The 19,096-nt window shown below is 41.6% G+C and overlaps 1 protein-coding gene across 2 annotated transcripts in view; it reads right to left on the minus strand.

Annotated features, from left to right (window-relative positions):
- Positions 1-3,932: 3,932 nt before the first annotated feature.
- CXHXorf58 (chromosome X CXorf58 homolog) overlaps positions 3,933-19,096 on the minus strand; it is a 42,098-nt gene continuing 26,934 nt past the window's right edge. For both annotated transcript variants that reach the window (XM_059679472.1, XM_059679471.1), the window contains 3 exons: positions 9,924-10,153; positions 7,594-7,753; positions 3,933-6,543 (listed from right to left, as the gene is read on the minus strand). In XM_059679472.1, the coding sequence (XP_059535455.1) occupies positions 6,370-6,543; positions 7,594-7,753; positions 9,924-10,153 (564 nt within the window). In that variant the 3' untranslated portion in view covers positions 3,933-6,369. The remainder of the gene's footprint in view (positions 6,544-7,593; positions 7,754-9,923; positions 10,154-19,096) is intronic.

Genomic DNA, 19,096 nt, shown 5'->3' on the forward strand with positions numbered 1-19,096 from the left:
CATTGTGGCTCAGTGGTTGAGCACTGACCTATGAACCAGGAGGTCACGGTTCAGTTCCCAGTCAGGGTGTATGCCCGGCCGGTTGCAGGCTCCATCCCCAATGTGGGGCATGCAGGAGGCAGCCAATCGATGATTCTCTCTCATCATTGATGTTTCTCTCTCTCTCTCTCTCTCTCTCTCTCTCTCTCTCTCTCTCTCTCTCTCGCTCTCGCTCTCTCTCACTTAGTCATGCTGGAGAAATTCTGAGAGCCAGTCTAATACACATACAAACACTTCAGATATTCCACAAAAAATAGAAGGAGCTAGGATATTTGTACACCACCTTCTTTCAGGCACCAAGGCAGAGCCTCTCCTGAGGGGGCATGAATTCCCTGGCACTTCTGGCCTGCCCTACAAAAACCAGTGGCAGCCTGCTCCAGCCACAGAATGCCCTAAACCAGTGGTTCTCAACCTTGGCTGCACATTAGAATCACCTGGGAATCTTTTTAAAATCCTGATTTCTGGGTCTCATCCTCCGGAAATTCTGTTTCTTTGTTATGGGGTGGGACCACAACATTAGCAACAAAGAAACAGAATTTCCGAAGGATGAGGCACAGAAATCAAGATTTTAAAAAGATTCCCAGGTTTTTCTAATGTGCAGCCAAGGTTGAGAACCACTGCCCTAAACATAGGTTAGTCAGCTTACCCAAAACAGAAACGAAAGCCATGGTTTTACCTGTTGCTTCCAATACTGGTCCTTTTCCAGGTTTTGCATTTGTCTCTTGATCCATCATCCACTCTTCTCTTTGTGGCTCTTTGTGGCTCTCTCTCTCTGTACTGACAATTTGTGGTTCTTTGTCTCTTTGTACTACGATCACATTTTCCCAGGTTCAAAAGGACGCAACATGGTTTAAGGGGTTGAGATGGCACAATCAATGTTATTTCAGCTTACCTAATAAAATGTCGCAATCATTCACCAAAATAAAAAAAAATTAAAATATGTTTACCATTAGTACATTTGCACTGGTTCTCCCTAATAATGCCACTAAATATCAATACAGAATTTTATGAAGAAAACGATAAGGTGTTCAGGGGCTGGTAAGTTGGAAGTTAGGGAATATGGGCAGCACATCTACTGCATCTGCCACAGTTTGGGAGAAGAATCACATCTGAGACACAGAGAGAAATTGCCTTCCAGAAAAAGATTGGTATGATTTTTAGAAAGGAAATATAAATACCACGATTTAATTTATTCCAAAATTAAACTATAGAAATCTATTTTTGGGGATGACACTAAAAACTTTTTTTAAAATATATTTTTTATTGATTTCAGAGAAGGAGAGGGAGAGTCAGAAACATCAATAATGAGAGAGAATCATTGATTGGCTGCCTCCTGCACACCCCCTTACTGGGGATTGAGCCTGCAACCTGGGCATGTGTCCTTGACTGGAATCGAACCTGGGACCCTTCAGTCCACATGCCAACACTCTAGTCACTGAGCCAAACTGACTAGAGCTAAAATTTTTGTCAAAGATGATATTCGTTTGATGCTGTGCCTTCAGAAATAATTTGTGAAGGCACAAAGGAACTGGCAATGCATGGTCTTTGCATAGAGCATTTTGACTCACTTTAAATTAATGCAAACCTGGATATCATCTGAACCTATTTTCTCTGGCATGTTAAAAGAATTGCATTAACTTATTTGTGCTAAATGAGAAAGTACTCTGAATGAGAAAAAAGTAATGGATTGCATGCTGAGAATAACCTATGGATTAATATTTAAAGTTTCTCAAGAGAAGTCATAATAAAACTCCTTGGAACAGATAGTATAATGGTATTAGTCATAGATTTCTGGAAATGCTGATCCAACAACTTTTAGCACTGGAAGCTTTTTATTTATAGAAACTCATAATAATTATTGATCCAAAATAAGCTCAGGTTGTATTTGATGCTTTCTTAATATTCTGTGGTGGAATGGTATAATTTTTGAATTTATTGTTTTAGTCTGGTCCATAGCCATCATGTCTTGATTATTGCACATTTAGAAGTTCCTCAGACCTCTGCAAATGTTGGAGAATTTTGGAGAATATAATTTGACAGGTTAATTTTACTGCCAAAGAGTGTCATAATTTAATATTACCAGGGAGAAATGAATACTCACTTTTCCAAAAATACAGGAGGAAATGACTTACTTTTGGAGAACTTTTTAAAAAAAAATGACACACATGAATATTTTAAACTTAAAGTCATTTCTATGAATCATCGCTGAATATAATACTGTAAATTTATAGCATAGGGCTGAAAATTTTTCAGGGGCCATCTTCATTCTCTCATATCTTCCTGGTCCACAAATCTGAGCATATACCCTTACTTCCAAGCAAGTAATTAATAGTAGAAGTGAAATAAGTTCTTGTTACTAAAACTTCATTAATTTTATAAACATTAGGGGTGAGTTAATTAAATGTTTGACCAAATATAGCAGGCTAATTTTTAAGTTGATAATTTTGTCTGGCCCGTGAATAATGCTGTAAATATCCAAATGGTCCTTGGCATAAAAAAAGGTTTTCCACCCATGTCCTAGAGAAAACCTAAAATACAACAACATGGCAAATCAGAATGATTTATGTTAGCTACTGTAACAAGCAACCTCTACAATTGCTGGGGCTTAACACAATGAGGTTTATTTCTTGCTCACATAACAGTCCATCTGGTCGGGTTGCTGTTCCGGCTGTCACTCGTTCATTCAGTGACATAGGAATCTAGGGTCCTTCAAGCCTATACCATCTTGCAGTTCTTTGTCTCTAGACATGTAAACAGGGGAGATAGCACACAGAAGGTCATGTATGATGTCTTTGCCACACCTAGAAGTGGCATACATCACTTCTGCCCACATTCTTCTGGTGGTCCCAATGCAACTGCAGAAAGAGCTGGGAAATGTAGGCCTGTGTTCCCAGGAAGAGGAAATGGAATTAGTGAGCATTCAGCCAGTCTCTGACACATGAAAAGGTTGAAAATAAGAAAAAATGCAAAATGATATACCAGGCGGATGCTAACCAGAAGAAAGCTGGAATAGCTTTGCTCATAATGGATAAAAAAATCTTCAATGCAAAATGCATGATTAGGAATAAGGAGAGTAGCTACATAAAGATAACAGATCCAAATCACCAGGAAGAGATGCTAATTTTGAAATTATGTATGTACCTAATGATATCTTCAAATAACAAACAGCAAAAACTGACAGAATTTTAGGAGAAACTGACAATTAACATATACCCTTCCCAGTAGTTGATGTCACACAGCCCCCAAATTAGTAGCAATAGAAAATAGAAACAATACAATTAACAAGCTTGATCAAAAAAAGGACATGTATTGGAAAAAGTTTTCAATTAGTAATAACTGCACCTTGGATAAACCTCATTGGCTGAAGAAAAGACAAGTATAGACTCTTGTATCCAATGGCAGACAATGTACATTTTTCTTTTTCTATACTGGATGCTTTCTTTCTTTTCTTCCTTAAGAGTGCAAAAAGTATTTATCCAAACTGAACATATACTTGGCTAGAAAGCCAGTCTCAACAAATTTCCCAGAATCAGCATCATACAAATCATGTTCTCTGATTACAGTGCAATTAGGTTAAAAATAAACAACAGAAAGATAAGCAAAAGAAAGAAAACTGTGTATGAAGATGTTTACTCTAGTGTTAATTACCTACAATAGTGAAAAATTAGAATCACTGAAATATCCAATGATATGGGTATGGTTACATAAATTATGCCTCATCAACCCAATGGGCTATCATGTGGCCATTAAAGTTATTTTTTAAATGGACTATGTTTAAGATACAATATTAAGTGAAAAATTTAAATCTACAGGGGTGGGCAAAAGAAGGACTACAGTTGTAATACAAATAAATAATACAATAATTGCCCTAGCTGGTTTGGCTCAGTGGATAGAGTGCTGGCCTGCGGACCGAAGGGTCCTGGGTTTGATTCCGGTCAAGGGCACATACTGAGGTTGCAGGCTCCTCCATGGCCTGGACCCTGGTCGGGGCACGTGCAGGAGGCAACCGATCGATGTTTCTTTTGCATCGATATTTATCTCTGTTTTTCCCTCTCTCTTCCACTCTCTCTAAAAACCAATGGAAAAATATCCTTGGGTGAAGATTAAAAAAACAAACCCAATAATTAATAAATAATACAAGAATAAACTCTTCATAAAATTTTCTTTCTTTTGCTTATCTTTGTGTACTCACAACTGTAAACCTACTTTTGCCCACCTTTGTATGTTACTTATGATTATAATCATGTGAAAATATGTGTGCATTTAGACAGATTAGAAAGATATAAGCAAATTAAAACAATTGTATTATAGCGATGAGATTATGTGTGATTCTACTTTAAAAGGATATTCTATGATGTGGTTATATTGTTTAATGTGAGTTAAAAGAATCAATAGAAGACGTTGATGGTAGTTATGTCTTTTTTTTATGCTAGTTATGTCTTAATATCGATTATCATTTTCTTTTATAACAACTGAATTTTAGTATGGTACACAACTGCCCAAAACGAGAGTACATTTCCTAGCCTCCCTTGCAGCTAGGCATTATGACAGGACAAAGTCATAGCTAATAAGAGAAGTGGCTGCCCTTAAACGTAAAGAGCCTGTCCTTCCTTTGTCCTTTTCCTTCATCTTGTTACCCTAAATCTCCCTTAGCTTTGTTTTTGCACATACTATGGGTTGACTGAATCTGATATGCATTTGATTGAAATAGGAACTGTTTCATAATTTAACAGATGAGAATAAACATGATTCATGAGGTAAGTATGTGTTTTCTATTGAACCAGTGTCCAGTACAAACTCTGAAAACAAGGGGATTATCTGTCCCATTTTTGGAGATCAAATGAGAATATATTAATATTGAAAAGTACATGTTTAGTGCTCTCCCTCCTGGGAGCACGCCTGCGCCTTTCCCTTCCCCTCTATTCTTCCTCCACAGGCATGCATCTCCTAAACCCTAAGGGTCTCTACAAGACTTGCAACCAGGGGAGCAATGGGTGGCAGCAGCTCCTCCTGGGCTAAACCCCTGAACCTGTCTCCAAGGCCCCCTTTTCTCTGACTTCCCAGTGAGCCAAAGCAACCCTGCTGAGGGTCTCCTTTGCTTTTTCTATGCTAAGCCCTCCCTTGTTTCACTGTCCCCAGCTTTTTTTAAAATATATTTTATTGATTTTTTACAGAGAGGAAGGGAGAGGAATAGAGAGTTAGAAACATCAATGAGAGAGAAACATCGATCAGCTGCCTCCTGCACACCCCCTACTGGGGATGTGCCCACAACCTAGGTACATGCCCTTGACCAGACTCGAACCTGGGACCCTTCAGTCCGCAGGCCGACGCTCTATCCACTGAGCCAAACCAGTTAGGGCTGTCCCCAGCTTTAATAAATGAACTCCCCCCCAAAAGAGTACACATTTGTGTTAAATATATTCTAGTGGGAATCATACACATTTACTCCAATATTCTTAATCATTTAAGAGAGTGATTTAGCAGAGAATGAGATCCATTTATAGGCTGCTTTGCCTGAGTTAAAGCAGCAATCAACCTCCGCATTTTAAATGTTAAACAAAATAAAAGATTGTATTTTTAAAGTTAAATAAATAATGCCCTTTGTTTAATTATCACAGCCTCTGGTAAGGTTGGATATAATCCAATAGCCTCGATCACAAAAGATCAATACTTCACACTATATCAGGCATGAGAATTCATCAATTCAAAAGGAAATTGATAAATACTACTGAAAATAGTCTTCATACTTGAAAAATATCCAAAGTGCAACATGAAAGCAGATGCAACATTCTGTCCCAACTGCTTGCAATGCTCAATAATGATTAGGTATGCTATGTCACACTGACTGTAGCAACAAATGCATTATTAATTTTATTATAATTGAGAATAGGTCAATCACAAGCTGTTCTGTAAAAACAAAATGCTACTGAAAAAAAGACACTGAAGGCTGACTCCCTAGCAGCCTTTTATTCTGTGAATTCTAATATTTATGCTAAGCATGGCCTGTTCAGATATTTTTAAAAATGAAGGAAAGTCAAAATTGAATACAAGTGCTAGGGATTCATATATGCACCATTTCTTGAACAAAATTGTATATTGTTAGTTTGAGGGCATCTAGTTGAAATAATTTATTCAGCTTAAACTTCTGCCAGTAAAAAATATTTGCACCCATGGTAATACAAAAAGGACTTAAAAATCTGTCGCATATTTGGTTCAGAGAGCATACTGAGGCCTTGTTTATATTTTTTCCCTTTGGTATTCATATCCATCATTTATAGACAGACAAGCAATTTATTAAATCACTTAGTTTTTTTTCCAATTAGGTGTGCATTAAAATGGTGGATAACGATGAACATACACTTTTTGACTCCAGAAAAATGGTTCACTTTTGTCTTCCAAATTCTCATCTGACAGGGGTACTTTATATTTTACAATTTCAAAACTTGGGGCAGAGAAGACAACCCTTCGGTGTTGCTTTATGTCTGGTCTGTCTGTCCGAGGTTCCTAGGTAGAATTATAAATGAAAGCAGAAAGTGTTTTATATTTGCTTTTTATTACTTTGTTTTTATAATTGACTTTTTGTACTTAGCCTCATCTCAATAAATGTATAACATATTAAAGAATTGCAAAGCAATACATGAATACATGTGCATTATAAATATTCCTATGATGTAGGAGTATACTGAGGCAGAATTTACACAGTATAGCTTTTATATTTTTAAAATATGTTTTATTGATTCAGAGAGGAATGGAGAGGGAGAGAGAAACATCAATGAGGAGAGAGAATCACTGATCGGCTGCCTCTTGCATGTCCCACACTGGGAATGGAGCCTGCAACCCGGGCATATGCCCTGTCCAGGAATCGAACTGTGACCTCCTGGTTCATAGGTCTATGCTCAACCACTGAGCCATACTGGCTGGGCAGTATAGCTTTTTTAACTTTATTTTTATTGATAACACTAATACAGATGTCCCTATCACTTCCTCACCCCCAACCCCCACCTAGCCCCTCCACCCAGCCCCTGACCCTCTTCCCTCAGGCCAACACCACACTGGTGTCTGTGTCTATGGGCTATGCATGTATGTTCTTTGGCTAATCTCTTCACCTTCTTTCACCCAGTCCCCACACCCCTCCCCCCTCTGACAGCTGTCAGTTCCATGTATGCACGCCTCTGTTTCTATTTTGTTCATCAGTTTATTTTGTTCATTAGAGTCACACTATAGCTTTTAAGAAGTTCATATAGAAATGACTTCCACTCTGAGAAAAGCACCATTAAAGATGTGCTGACTCATCAGTGTCAATATATAGAGGGTTTTTGGGGTTTTTTTGCCAGCTCATGCTGATGTGAAGCCTGAACGACTGGTATTAATCAGGTTTAAGAATTTCAAATATATGTGTTACCAAGAGAAATGTAGCTTTATACTATCCAAAGGATATAACAAAGGGTTTTCAGCCTTGAACATGTAGATTAGAAAAATTCTACTCATGGAAGTAGAATTACTTGCAGTTTGCATATTGCCCAAAACAATGAATTCAGTACAAGTTAAACTTACAGTCTTCACAGAAGTGCTTGCTTTTTTCTCCTTCTCATAAGCTTTTTTCATTTTTTCATTTTTCATTTTCGCTTGCTTGGATCGACGACCCAGATGTTTAAATTGAACTTGCTTTTGGAAGGGCCGATATAAACGTTGGCTACTCAACAGAGGTAAGTACCTTGGAAATATTTGTATTGCAGGCAGAAAAATTGTACAAAAGAAAAGTTAAACATACAGCAAGTTCCAAATTTTATTAAAGCATCCTCTAGCAAATATATCATAGATCTCAGTATTTGCAGCAATACTGCATATATATTTTTAGGCCAAAGTTATCATTTCTACTTTAGTTACATAGCACAGTTCTTTATCTGCCACAGTGACATTGATGATAATGATAAAAATTATAAAACGTGATTATCAATTGAAAATCAGTTTTCCTGGAAAATACTGTGTAGTAGCCATTTGAATATTTTTTTAACCGTATACTAACACAAAAAAGTATTAAATTTCATAATAGCTGAGGAAACACACACAAACTTTTTAAACCAGTGTTGGGCTCAGACATAGTTTGTACTATGCCTGTAGTCCCCTGGCTTTACCACTGCAGGGCACACAGCCCCAACTTCCAACTGCTAGCACTGATCTCACTCAGCCTGTGAGCTTTCTCGTGAAAACAAGAAGCCATGTTCGGGGAAACTGCCTGGGAATGAATACCACCTCTCCTAAGCAATCCTTAACCAATGACTAATGGCCATTGGTGTACAAATATCCCAACTCCTTTGCCCCCTGTGGGATAACTTGAGTTGCATGTTCTGTACAGGCTCAGACATTCCCAGGAGAGATTCAGCTCGTTACCCACAGTGGTAGCTTGCTTGCTAACACACACTGTTTTGGCTGCCTGCCCTTCCCCATTTCACTTCTCTACCCACCTCCTATCAGTAGTTCCTGGGATAACCCCACCCCCCCCAATAAACTACTCATACTCAAATCCTTGTCTCATTGTTTGCTTCTGGGAGATCCCAAACTAAGACTACATTTGAAAAAACCTTTAAGAAAGTCCTTTCCCCTCTTTAATTGATTTAGAATTTGGCTATTTGGTTCTTTAAAGCAACTCATTCTTGGATAATCAGTAGCATGAGTCCAAACAGCTAGGAGTCTAGGGTTATATATGGTGGCAGAGAAAATTACATCATTTATTTCACATTGGTGGTAATAGGGTTAAGTTCTGTATTCAGTGCTTACACGGATGAGTGAGAGGAAATCTATTTTATGATGACAGACTGTGCCCTACACCAGGCCATCTGTCTGGCAAATGTATAGTCTTGATCATAAAAATAAATGGGCTAAATTATGTTATTGGGTCAGCACCACTCATCTCTACTGAAAAAAAAAAACCCCACCAAACAACAAAACCCAGCATGTTTGTGTGACAATGGGTCACCAGTGTTTTCTTCAGGTACTAAAGGAGTATTTTTCATTTCAAAATATGACAGTGTGAAAATGGACTACCAATAGGTCCTCTTCAGTCTTATTATCTTTTTCTTAAGAAAGAAAGCTTAATCTGTAAACAAGATGGGTTAGGTGAGACTTGGTAATGGAAGGAAAAAAGATATAATTGGAGTAGGCATATTCTGTTCATGTTGTTCAGATCATAATACAGTCCATTTCGCTACAACATGCATTTCTATAATGTGAATTGGCTCACATGCTACTGGTAAAGAAGGGAATAATGTCACTGTGATTTATAAGCAATTTATCTTCAGCAAGGCGAGGCAGAATAGCAAGAGCAGAATTATAACCTTCAGCAGAAAGGAAAAAGTCCTGAGCTCTGTGCAGCATGGGCAATGGGAGCCCCTCTAGATGTATTTATAAAAACAACAGTTAGCACCTGCACTAGAGCTCTCTCCCCAGGGAGGCACCCCACCCCCACAGTCCACCCTTACTGTCCTCCACCCTACTCCCCACCTTGGGTGGCTCTCGGTTCTTGGCAAGTTGCACTGACTCTCATGTCCACTTAAAAGGCAACCACTCTGGCCCAAGGCTCCACTTCTATCTGCACTCTCTCGATATCCACTGCTTGCTCTAATTAAAGAGTTGCCAGCATCTCTACCCTACATTTTTATATTTGCTGTGGTGGCCTCCGGCCATCCTAAACTGCCTGTCTGGTGATACAAGTTACCTCCCCAGGTAGCAATTGTCCTTTTTGTTGGTGCTATGTTTACAAAGTTGCATAAATTTTGAGCAATCTGCCTCAACCCTGTTATTACATTCTGTGAACTATTTGGCAGAATATGAACATTTTCAGAAATGTCTCTAGTATCATAACCCTAGTGAGGGGTCACTTTTACCTAGCTTGGGTAATAATCCGCATCTGGTTTTGACGCATCTCTTCTGTTCGTGGTTTCTGTAATAAGTACTTCATTTCTTTTCGCAGACGTCTTGAGACTACTCTAGACTCTGCATAATCAATTATGTCATACATTATCATTGTCTTGGGAATGTTTTTGAGGCTCAATCTTCTCCAACAGTTATTTCTTCCACCAGAATATGCAGGGGTCTTATCCAGAACACTGGAATACTACAGGGTGGAACCAAAGTAGGTTTACAGTGATGAGTATGCGAAACACAGAGTTTATACTTGTATTATTATTATTTATTAACTAGAGGCTCGGTGCATGAAAATTCATGCACTGGACGGGTGTGTGGGGGGGTCCCTCAGCCCAGCCTGCCCCCTCTCACAGTCTGGGAGCCCTCAGGGGTGGGAGGCGACCTGGCGATCAGGGGAAGGCGATGCCCTCATCACACCTCTGCTGCTGCCACTGCTGGCAGCGCAAGCCTCGGCCGGCCCTGGCTACCTGAGCCTTGGGCAGCCCTGGGCGGCTGGGCAGCCACCGTCGGCAGCTTGCCTGTGCCTCAGGCCGGCCCTGGGCAGTTGGGCAGCTGTCATCTGAGGCTTGCCTGCGCCTCGGGCTGGCCCTGGGCAGCAGCCACCACCATCTGCGGCTTGCCTGAGCCTCAGTCAGTGGGGGGCGCAGGAGGACCTGAGGCCCCCAGCGGGGCTGAGGGGATTCCAGTGGCAGGTGCGCAGAGTGGCCAGCCCTGCCCCCACTGCGGGCGCTGCCATCTTTGTGATGATGTGACGGTCAATTTGCATATTGCCTTCTCATTATATGGATTATAGTATTTTCCATACAAACAACTATAAACCTACTTTTGCCCCACACAGTGGAAAGAACAATTACGAATGATTGGTTGTGGTGCTCTAGAATGGTTTTAGACACATTTCTCAAGGTTCCACTCAAATGTCACTTCATTCTAAAGGTATTCCTTGAACATCTGTGATTTGATTGGTATCTCTCTTCTATGACTCTTACTGCTCACTAATTGATGTTTTAGCTGTCTGTGTATATCTTAGCTCCCCTACTGGAAGGCAGAATCCCTGTCACATAGAATCATGTACATGGTACCACACTCATTACATATTTCTTTAATGTATAAACATTTTAATGGCAAATATAACTCACATAAAAGGCTCTGATCAAAAATGGCAGTGGAGTAAGTGGAAGCTACACTGACACTCTTCCAGGATGAAACTGGAAATACAACCAAAATACAGAAAATATACCCTGAAAAGTCAACTGAAGACCAGCTGGAGAGAACCCTGATAACCAAGGGTGGAAAGTGGAGACCACAGAGACTGGTAGGAAGGGTGGAGGTGCTAGAGGGCTGGCTGGGCTCCCACAGACAACAGCTGAAGGTCTGGAGGGATATCTTAGCTGTGGGGGGTTCCCACTGAGAACTCTGGGGTCTAAACTCCAAGCTGGACCCCCCAGCCTAGAGCATCAGAACTGAGAAAGGAGCCCACATAACACCTGGCTGTAAAAAGCAGCAGCATTGCTGTCTGTCAGCCAGAGACTACTGGAAATGCAGGCACCGTCTTAAGGGACCAATGCACAAAATTTTGTGTGCAGCCACTCACTTTGGGTTCTGGCAGAGGGAGGGCAGAATAGACTGAAGCTGTGTGAGGAGAGTCCAGGTTTGGGGGCTTTGGGATAGGAGCTTGGATGGCAGCCACCCCAGTTTCCTGTGCTGAGTCATTCCCTCACACTGCGGAGGACATCATTCTCTGGGGACCTTTGCTATCCAGGCAGTTTTGGCCTGGGGGAAGGCAGTTATCACACCCTGCTGAAAGACCTCTAGTATCCTGTGGTCCATACCCGAGGCTAATCAAGGCTGATAACAATCACACTGCAGGTAGAGGCGGAACTCTGAAGGCTTTGAGTCTTTGCCTGACCTCCTTCTGGGCCCGGGGCTAGGAAAAGCAGACCCAGATGTACATCGTGGTCCTTTCCAAAGGCACTCAGCCACAGCAGAGGGACCCACTAGCTTCAGTTTGCTGGTAGCCCCAAACGGGGTACTCAGGGCCAGTCAGAAACAGCGTCTGACATTGCCCTGCAGTAGAGGCTGGGAGTTGTAGATCTACCTAATACATAGACACAAACCCAAACAGGAAGCCAAAATGGGGAGATAAAAAACAACCCCAAAATGAAAGAACAAGAGAATTCTTCAGAAGAGCTAAACAAAATGGAGATAAGAAATTTATCTGATACTAGAGGCCCGGTGCACGAAATTAATGCACAGGTAGGGTCCCTAAGCCTGGCTGGTGATCAGGGCCGATCTGTGGGCTAACCAGCAGGTGGTCAGGGCCCCCCACTCACACCTTCCTTGGCCGGCCTGGTGCTGCCCACTCACTGCCCCCCCCCCACGCTGCCTGTCTCCTCCCTCTGTGGGGCGACTGGCGGGGCAATCGGGGCATGCCCATTCACACCTGCCTTGGCTGGCCTGGGGCCTGCAGGCTGGGGGCAGCTCCTGTGTTGAGTGTCTGCCCCCCTGGTGGTCAGTACACATCACAGCAACCAGTCGTTCTGCTAGTCATTCCACCATTCTGTCGATTTGCATATTAGGCTTTTATTATATAGGATAGAGTTCAGAATAATGACGGCAAAGATGCTCAACAGCATGAGAAAAGATATAGTAACTATGAAAAAAGACCAGTCAGAAATAATGACATAACACTAATAAAGAACAAATTAGAAGGAATACTCAGCAGATTAGGGGAAGCCAAGGTTTGGATCAGTGAATTAGAAGACAGGGCAGAAAAAAATCACTCAATCAGAGAACCAAAAAGAAAAAAAACAATTAAAAACCAGTACAGCTTAGCTGGCATGACTCAGTGGTTGAGCATTAAACTATGAAGCAGGAGTGCACAGTTAGATTCTCAGTCAGGGCACATGCCTGGGTTGTGGGCTTGAACCCCAGTGGTGGTTGTGTAGGAGACAGCCAATCAATGATTCTCTCTCATCATTGATGTTTCTCTCTCTCCCTCTCCCTTCCTCTCTGAAATCAATAAAGATATATTTAAAAACAAAACAAAAAAACAGGCGACAGCTTTAGGGAGCTGCTGGACAACATGAAATGTAACAATATTTGCATAATTGGAGTGCCAGAATTAGAAGAAAGTGAGCAAGGGATAGAGAAGGGGTTTGAGGAAATAATGGCAGAAAACTTCCCTAACCTCGTGAAGGAAAAAGTCACACAAGTCCAGGAGGCACAGAAAGTCCCAAGTAAGAAGAACCCATACAGGCTCACACCCGACACATCATAATTAAAATGCCAAACATTAAAGACAAAGAGAGGCCGAAACCGGTTTGGCTCAATGGATAGAGCGTCGGTCTGAGGACTGAAAGGTCCCGGGTTCGATTCAGGTCAAGGGCATGTACCTTGGTTGCGGGCACATCCCCAGTAGGAGATGTGCAGGAGGCAGCTAATCGATGTTTCTCTCTCATCGATGTTTCTAACTCTCTAACTCTCTCCCTTCCTCTCTGCAAAAAATCAATAAAATATATTTTTAAAAATAAATAAAGACAAAGAGAGAATCTAAAGGCGGCAAGAGCATTTTGTAGCATTTTGTTACCTACAAAGGAGCTCCCATAAAGCTGTCAGCTGATTTCTCATCAGAGACTCTACAGGCCAGAAGGGAATGGAATGAAGTATTCATGGTAATGAAAAGCAAGGATCTAAAACTAAGCTTGCTATGCCCAGCAAGGCTAACATTCAAAAAAGATGGTAAAATAAAAAGCTGCCCAGATTTTTTTTAAAAAGAAAAGGCTAAAGGAGTTTATCACCACCAAATCAGCACTGCAAGAAATGTTAAAGGTACTGCTGTAATGAGAAGAAACAGAGAGAAACAGAGGCATACAGAATTAAAATGGCAATAAATAAATACCTATCGCTTGGCTAGCATCACTCAGTGTTTGCACGTCAACCTATGAACCTGGAGGTCATGGTTCGATTCCTGGTCAGGGCACATGCCCAGTTGTGGTCTTGATCCCCAAAGAGGGGCATGCAGGAGGCAACCAATCATTGATTCTCTCTCATCATTGGTGTTTCTATCTCTCCTTCCCTCTCCCTTTCACTCTGAAATCAATAAAAAATATATTTTTTCGAAAGTATATATGCACCCCTATGTTCCTGGCAGAACAATTTACAATAGCTAAGATTTGGAAACAACCTAAGTGCCCATCAGCAGATGAGTGGATTAAAAAACTGTGGTACATCTACACAATGGAATACTGCACTGCTTTAAAGAGGAAGGAACTCCTATCATTTGCTACAGCATGGATGGAACTGGAGAGCATTATGAGAAACGAAATAAGCCAGTCAGAGAAAGATAAATATCACGTGATCTCACTCATTTGTGGAATATGATGAACAACATAAACTGATGAACAAAAACAGATCCAGAGACAGAGAATCATTGATTAGACCATCAAACCTCAGAGGGAAGACAGGGGAGGGTGGGGAGAAGGGGACAGATCAACCAAAGGACTTATATGCATGCATATAAGCATAACCAATGGACACATACACTAGGGGGCTGAGGGCATGAGTGGGGGGTGGGGTGGGGAGAAATAGGTGGATAAGGACACATATGTAATACCTTAATCAATAAAGAAAAAATATGTATTTTTAAAATGTACCTATCAATAATAACCTTAAATGTAAATGGATTAAATGCTCCAATCAAAAGACATAGGGTAGCTGAACAATACAAAAACATGACCCAATTATATGCTGTCTACAAGAGACCCATCTAAGAACAAAGGACTCACATAGGATGAGAGTGAAGGGTGGAAAAAAATTTTCCATGGAAATAGAAATGGAAAAAACACACACTGGGGTAGCAATACTCATATATGACAAAATAGACTTCAAAATGAAGGCCATCACCCTAGCCGGTTTGGCTCAATGGATAGAGCATTGAACTGCAGACTGAGAGGTCCCAGGTTTGATTCCAGTCAAGGGCATGTACCTTGGTTGCGAGCACATCCCCAGTAGGGGGTGTGTAAGAGGCAGCTGATCGATGTTTCTCACTCATCGATGTTTTAACTATCCCTCTCCCTTCCTCTCTGTAAAAAATCAATAAAATATATTTTTTTAAAAATGAAGGCCATCACAAGAGACAACAAAGGCCGCTACATAGTACTAAAGGGATCAATCCAAAAAGAGGATATAACCCTGGTAAACGTATATGCACCCCATATAGGAGTACCTAAATATGTTAAAAAAAAAAAAAAAAACCTAGAGCAGTGGTTCTCAACCTTCCTAATGCCGCGACCCTTTAATACAGTTCCTCATGTTGTGGTGACCCCCAACCATAAAATTATTTTCGTTGCTACTTCATAACTGTAATTTTGCTAGTTATGAATTGTAATGTAAATATCTGATATGCAGGATGTATTTTCATTGCTACACATTGAACATAATTAAAGCATAGGGATTAATCACAAAAACAATATGTAATTATATATGTGTTTTCCGATGGTCTTAGGCGACCCCTGTGAAAGGGTCGTTCGACCCCCAAAGGGGCCGTGACCCACAGGTTGAGAACCGCTGTTCTAGGCGACTTTAAGGGAGAGGTTGACAGCAATAAAGTCATAGTAGGTGACTTTAACACCCCCTGATTTCACTGGATAGATCGTCCAGACAAAAAATTAACAAGAAAACAGTGACTCTAAATGACACACTGGATCAGATGGATTTAATTGGCATTTATAGAGCATTGCACCCCATAGCTGCAGAATATACATTCTTCTCAAGTACCCAAGGGTCATTCTCAATGATAGGCCACATATTAGGTCACAAAACAAGTCTCTCCAAATTCAAGAAGACTGAAATCATATCAAGCATCTTCTCAGATCACAATGGAATAAAATTAGAAATCAACTAGGGTAAAAATACTCAAAAACTTTCAAACACTTGGAGGCTAAATAGCATGTTATTAAACAACTAGAGGCCTGGTGCACTAAATTCGTGCATGGGGGAGGACCCCTCAGCCCAGCCTGCACCCTCTCCAATCCGGGATCCCTCTTGCAATCCAGAAACACTGGCTCCTAACCGCTCACCTGCCTACCTGCCTGCCTGATGCCCCTAACTGCTCCCCTGCTGGCCTGATGGCCCTAAATGCTTTCCCCTGCTGGCCTGATCTCTCTAACTACTCTCCCCTCCTGGCCTGATCCCTCTAACTGCCTAACTGCTCTCCCCTCCTGGCCTGATCCCTCTAAGCCTATCTGCTCTCTGCTGCTGGCCTGATCCTCCTAACTGCCTATCTGTTCTCCCCTCCTGGCCTGATCCTCTAACTGTCTATCTGCTCTCTCCTCCTGGCCTGATCCCCCTAACTGCCTATCTGCACTCCCCTCCTAGCCTGATCCCCCTAACTGCCTATCTGCTCTCCCTTCCTCTCCACACCCTTCTTGGACTCTGCTGCAGCCCCACCCCCATTCTGATAGGTCGTTATGTGAGGGCATCCTGGCCAATTTGCATATTCCTCTATTATTAGTATAGATGAATGGGTTACCAATGAGATCAAGAAAGAAATAAAAAACTTCCTGGAAACAGGAAAATTAACACACAACAACCCAAAATCTCAGGGACACAGCAAAAGCAGTCTTGAGAGGGAAGTTTATAGCACTACAGGCCTACCTCATAACACAAGAAAAATTAATAATAAAATGATTTAACTCAACAACTTAAAGAATTAGAAAAATAACAAGAAAAGCCCTCAGACATCCTTAGTGCTGCCACGGAAGTGGGAGAGGCTCCTGCCACTGGTGCTGTGCTCGCCAGCCGTGAGCCTGACTTCTGGCTGAGCAGCGTTCCCCCTGTGGAAGTGCACTGACCATCAGGGGCAGCTCCTGCGTTGAGCATCTGCCCCCTGGTGGTCAGTGCACATCACAGCAATCAGTTATTCTGCTGTTTGATTGATTTTCATATTAGCCTTTTATTATGTAGGATAATGAATTCTCAGAAAGAGAAACCAAGCAAACAATCCTATTTACCATTGCAACAAAAAAAATTAAGATACTTAGGAATAAACTTAACCAAGGAGTTAAAAGATTTGTACTCGGAAAACTACAGGATATTGAAAAAAGAGATAGAGGAAGATACAAACAAGTGGAAGAATATACTGTGGTCATGGATTGGTAGAATTAACATAATTACAATGTCCATACTACCCAAAGCAATCTACATATTCAATGCAATCCCTATTAAAATACCAATAGCATATTTCACAGATCTAGAACAAATACTCCAAAATTTTATATGGAACCAAAAAAGACTCTGAATAGCTGCAGCAATCTTGAGAAAGAAGAACAAAGTTAGAGGGATCACAATACAAGGTATCAAGTGAAACTACAAAGCCACTGTAATCAAAACAGCCTGGTACTGGCACAAGAACAGGTATATAGTTCAATGGAACAGAACAGAGACCCCAGAAATTGACCCAAGCCATTATGCGCAATTAATATTTGACAATGGAGGCAAGAGCATAAATGGAGTAAGACAGTCTCTTCAATAAATGATGTTGGGCCCTAGCTTGTTTTGCTCAGTGGACAAAGCGCCGGCCTGTGGACTGAAAGGTTCGGGGTTCAATTCTGGTCAAGGGCATGTACCTCAGTTGCAGGCTCCTCTCCAGCCCAGGCACTGATCGGGATTCATGCAGGAGGCAACCAAACCATGTGTTTCTCTCACATCAATATTTCTCTCTATCTTCCCTCTCTCTTCCACTCTCTAAAAATCAGTGGGGGGAAAAATAAAATAAATGGTTCTGGGAAAACTGGACAGATACATGCAAATAAATGAAACTAGACCACCAACTTACACCATACACAAGAATAAACTCCAAACAGATAAAATACTTAAATGTAAGTCGTGAAACCATCCAAATCCTGGAAGAAACCATAGGTAGCAAAATTGCAGATATCTCTTGTAGCAGTATGTTTACGGATACATCTAGGGCAAACTAAGGAGAAAATAAACAAATGGGACCACATCAAAATAAAAAGCTTCTGCACAGCAAAAGGAACCATTAACAAAATGAAAAGGGAACCCACTGTATGGGAGAACATATCTGGCAGTGATACATATGATAAACAGTTAATATCCAAAACATATATATAAGGAACTCATGTAACTTAACAAAATCCAATTTAAAATGGGCAAAAAATACAGGATAAAGACTAAAATCCAGGAAACCAAGATAGCGACATAGGTAAACACTGGAAATTGCTGCCTCGCACAACCACTTTAAAAATACAACTAAAAGACAAAACGGACATCATCCAGAACCACACGAAGGCTGGCTGAGTGGAAACTCTACAACTAGAAGGAAAGAGAAAAGCACACTGAGACTCAGAGGAGGTGCGGTGTGGAAGTAAAGTGCAGAGATACGGAGGCGCACGCGGAAAGGGCTGGCAACAGGACGTGGCTGTCTTTTTCAATTGGGAGGGAGACACAAGCTCCCGACTGCTCTGAACGCCAGTTGCGGGCAAGTCTCTGGGGACCCAGACTCATACGGGGAGAAACTGGACTGTCTGGCATCGGGCAGAACTCGAGGGTGGAGAGGTGCTTGCAGCGATTACCTCGGAACAGTGAGACCCGGGGACTCTTAGGGTAGGACTGAGGATCAGCCATAGCTGTTTGCTCCACCCTGTTGACTCCCTGAGAGCCCGCACCACCCAAGCTGTGAGCAGAGGCTTTTGCATATGAATGCCCTGGCCCTTTGCAATCTGAAAATTACCTAACTAACTACAGCTGGGTCAGAGAGACCCAGAACATTCAAAAGAAGGCCCAAGGCCCCACAGCAGCTTGCATTGCTTCACAGCTGGGCCTCATCTGGGCACCTCCAAACTCCAAACTCCAAACAAAGAAGAGGAATCTGCAGATCTCTCCATAGCTCCTGCTGGGTAGCCTCAGGCAGAGGCTAAATTAGCACCTCCTTAGAGATCCAAGAGCCAGTATACCCAGTGGTCAGAGTGGACCATCCAGATTACAACTCCTCAGATCCATAAGGGACACACTCAGGGGGCAGACTCGAGGAGCACCAAAGCCCCACTGAAGCAAGTCTTGCCCCATAAGGGTGTCTCCAGCACAGAAGTTCTCCTACCATAACCACAGCTGA

Source organism: Myotis daubentonii, chromosome X, assembly GCF_963259705.1.
Source record: "Myotis daubentonii chromosome X, mMyoDau2.1, whole genome shotgun sequence".
NCBI lineage: Eukaryota > Metazoa > Chordata > Mammalia > Chiroptera > Vespertilionidae > Myotis > Myotis daubentonii.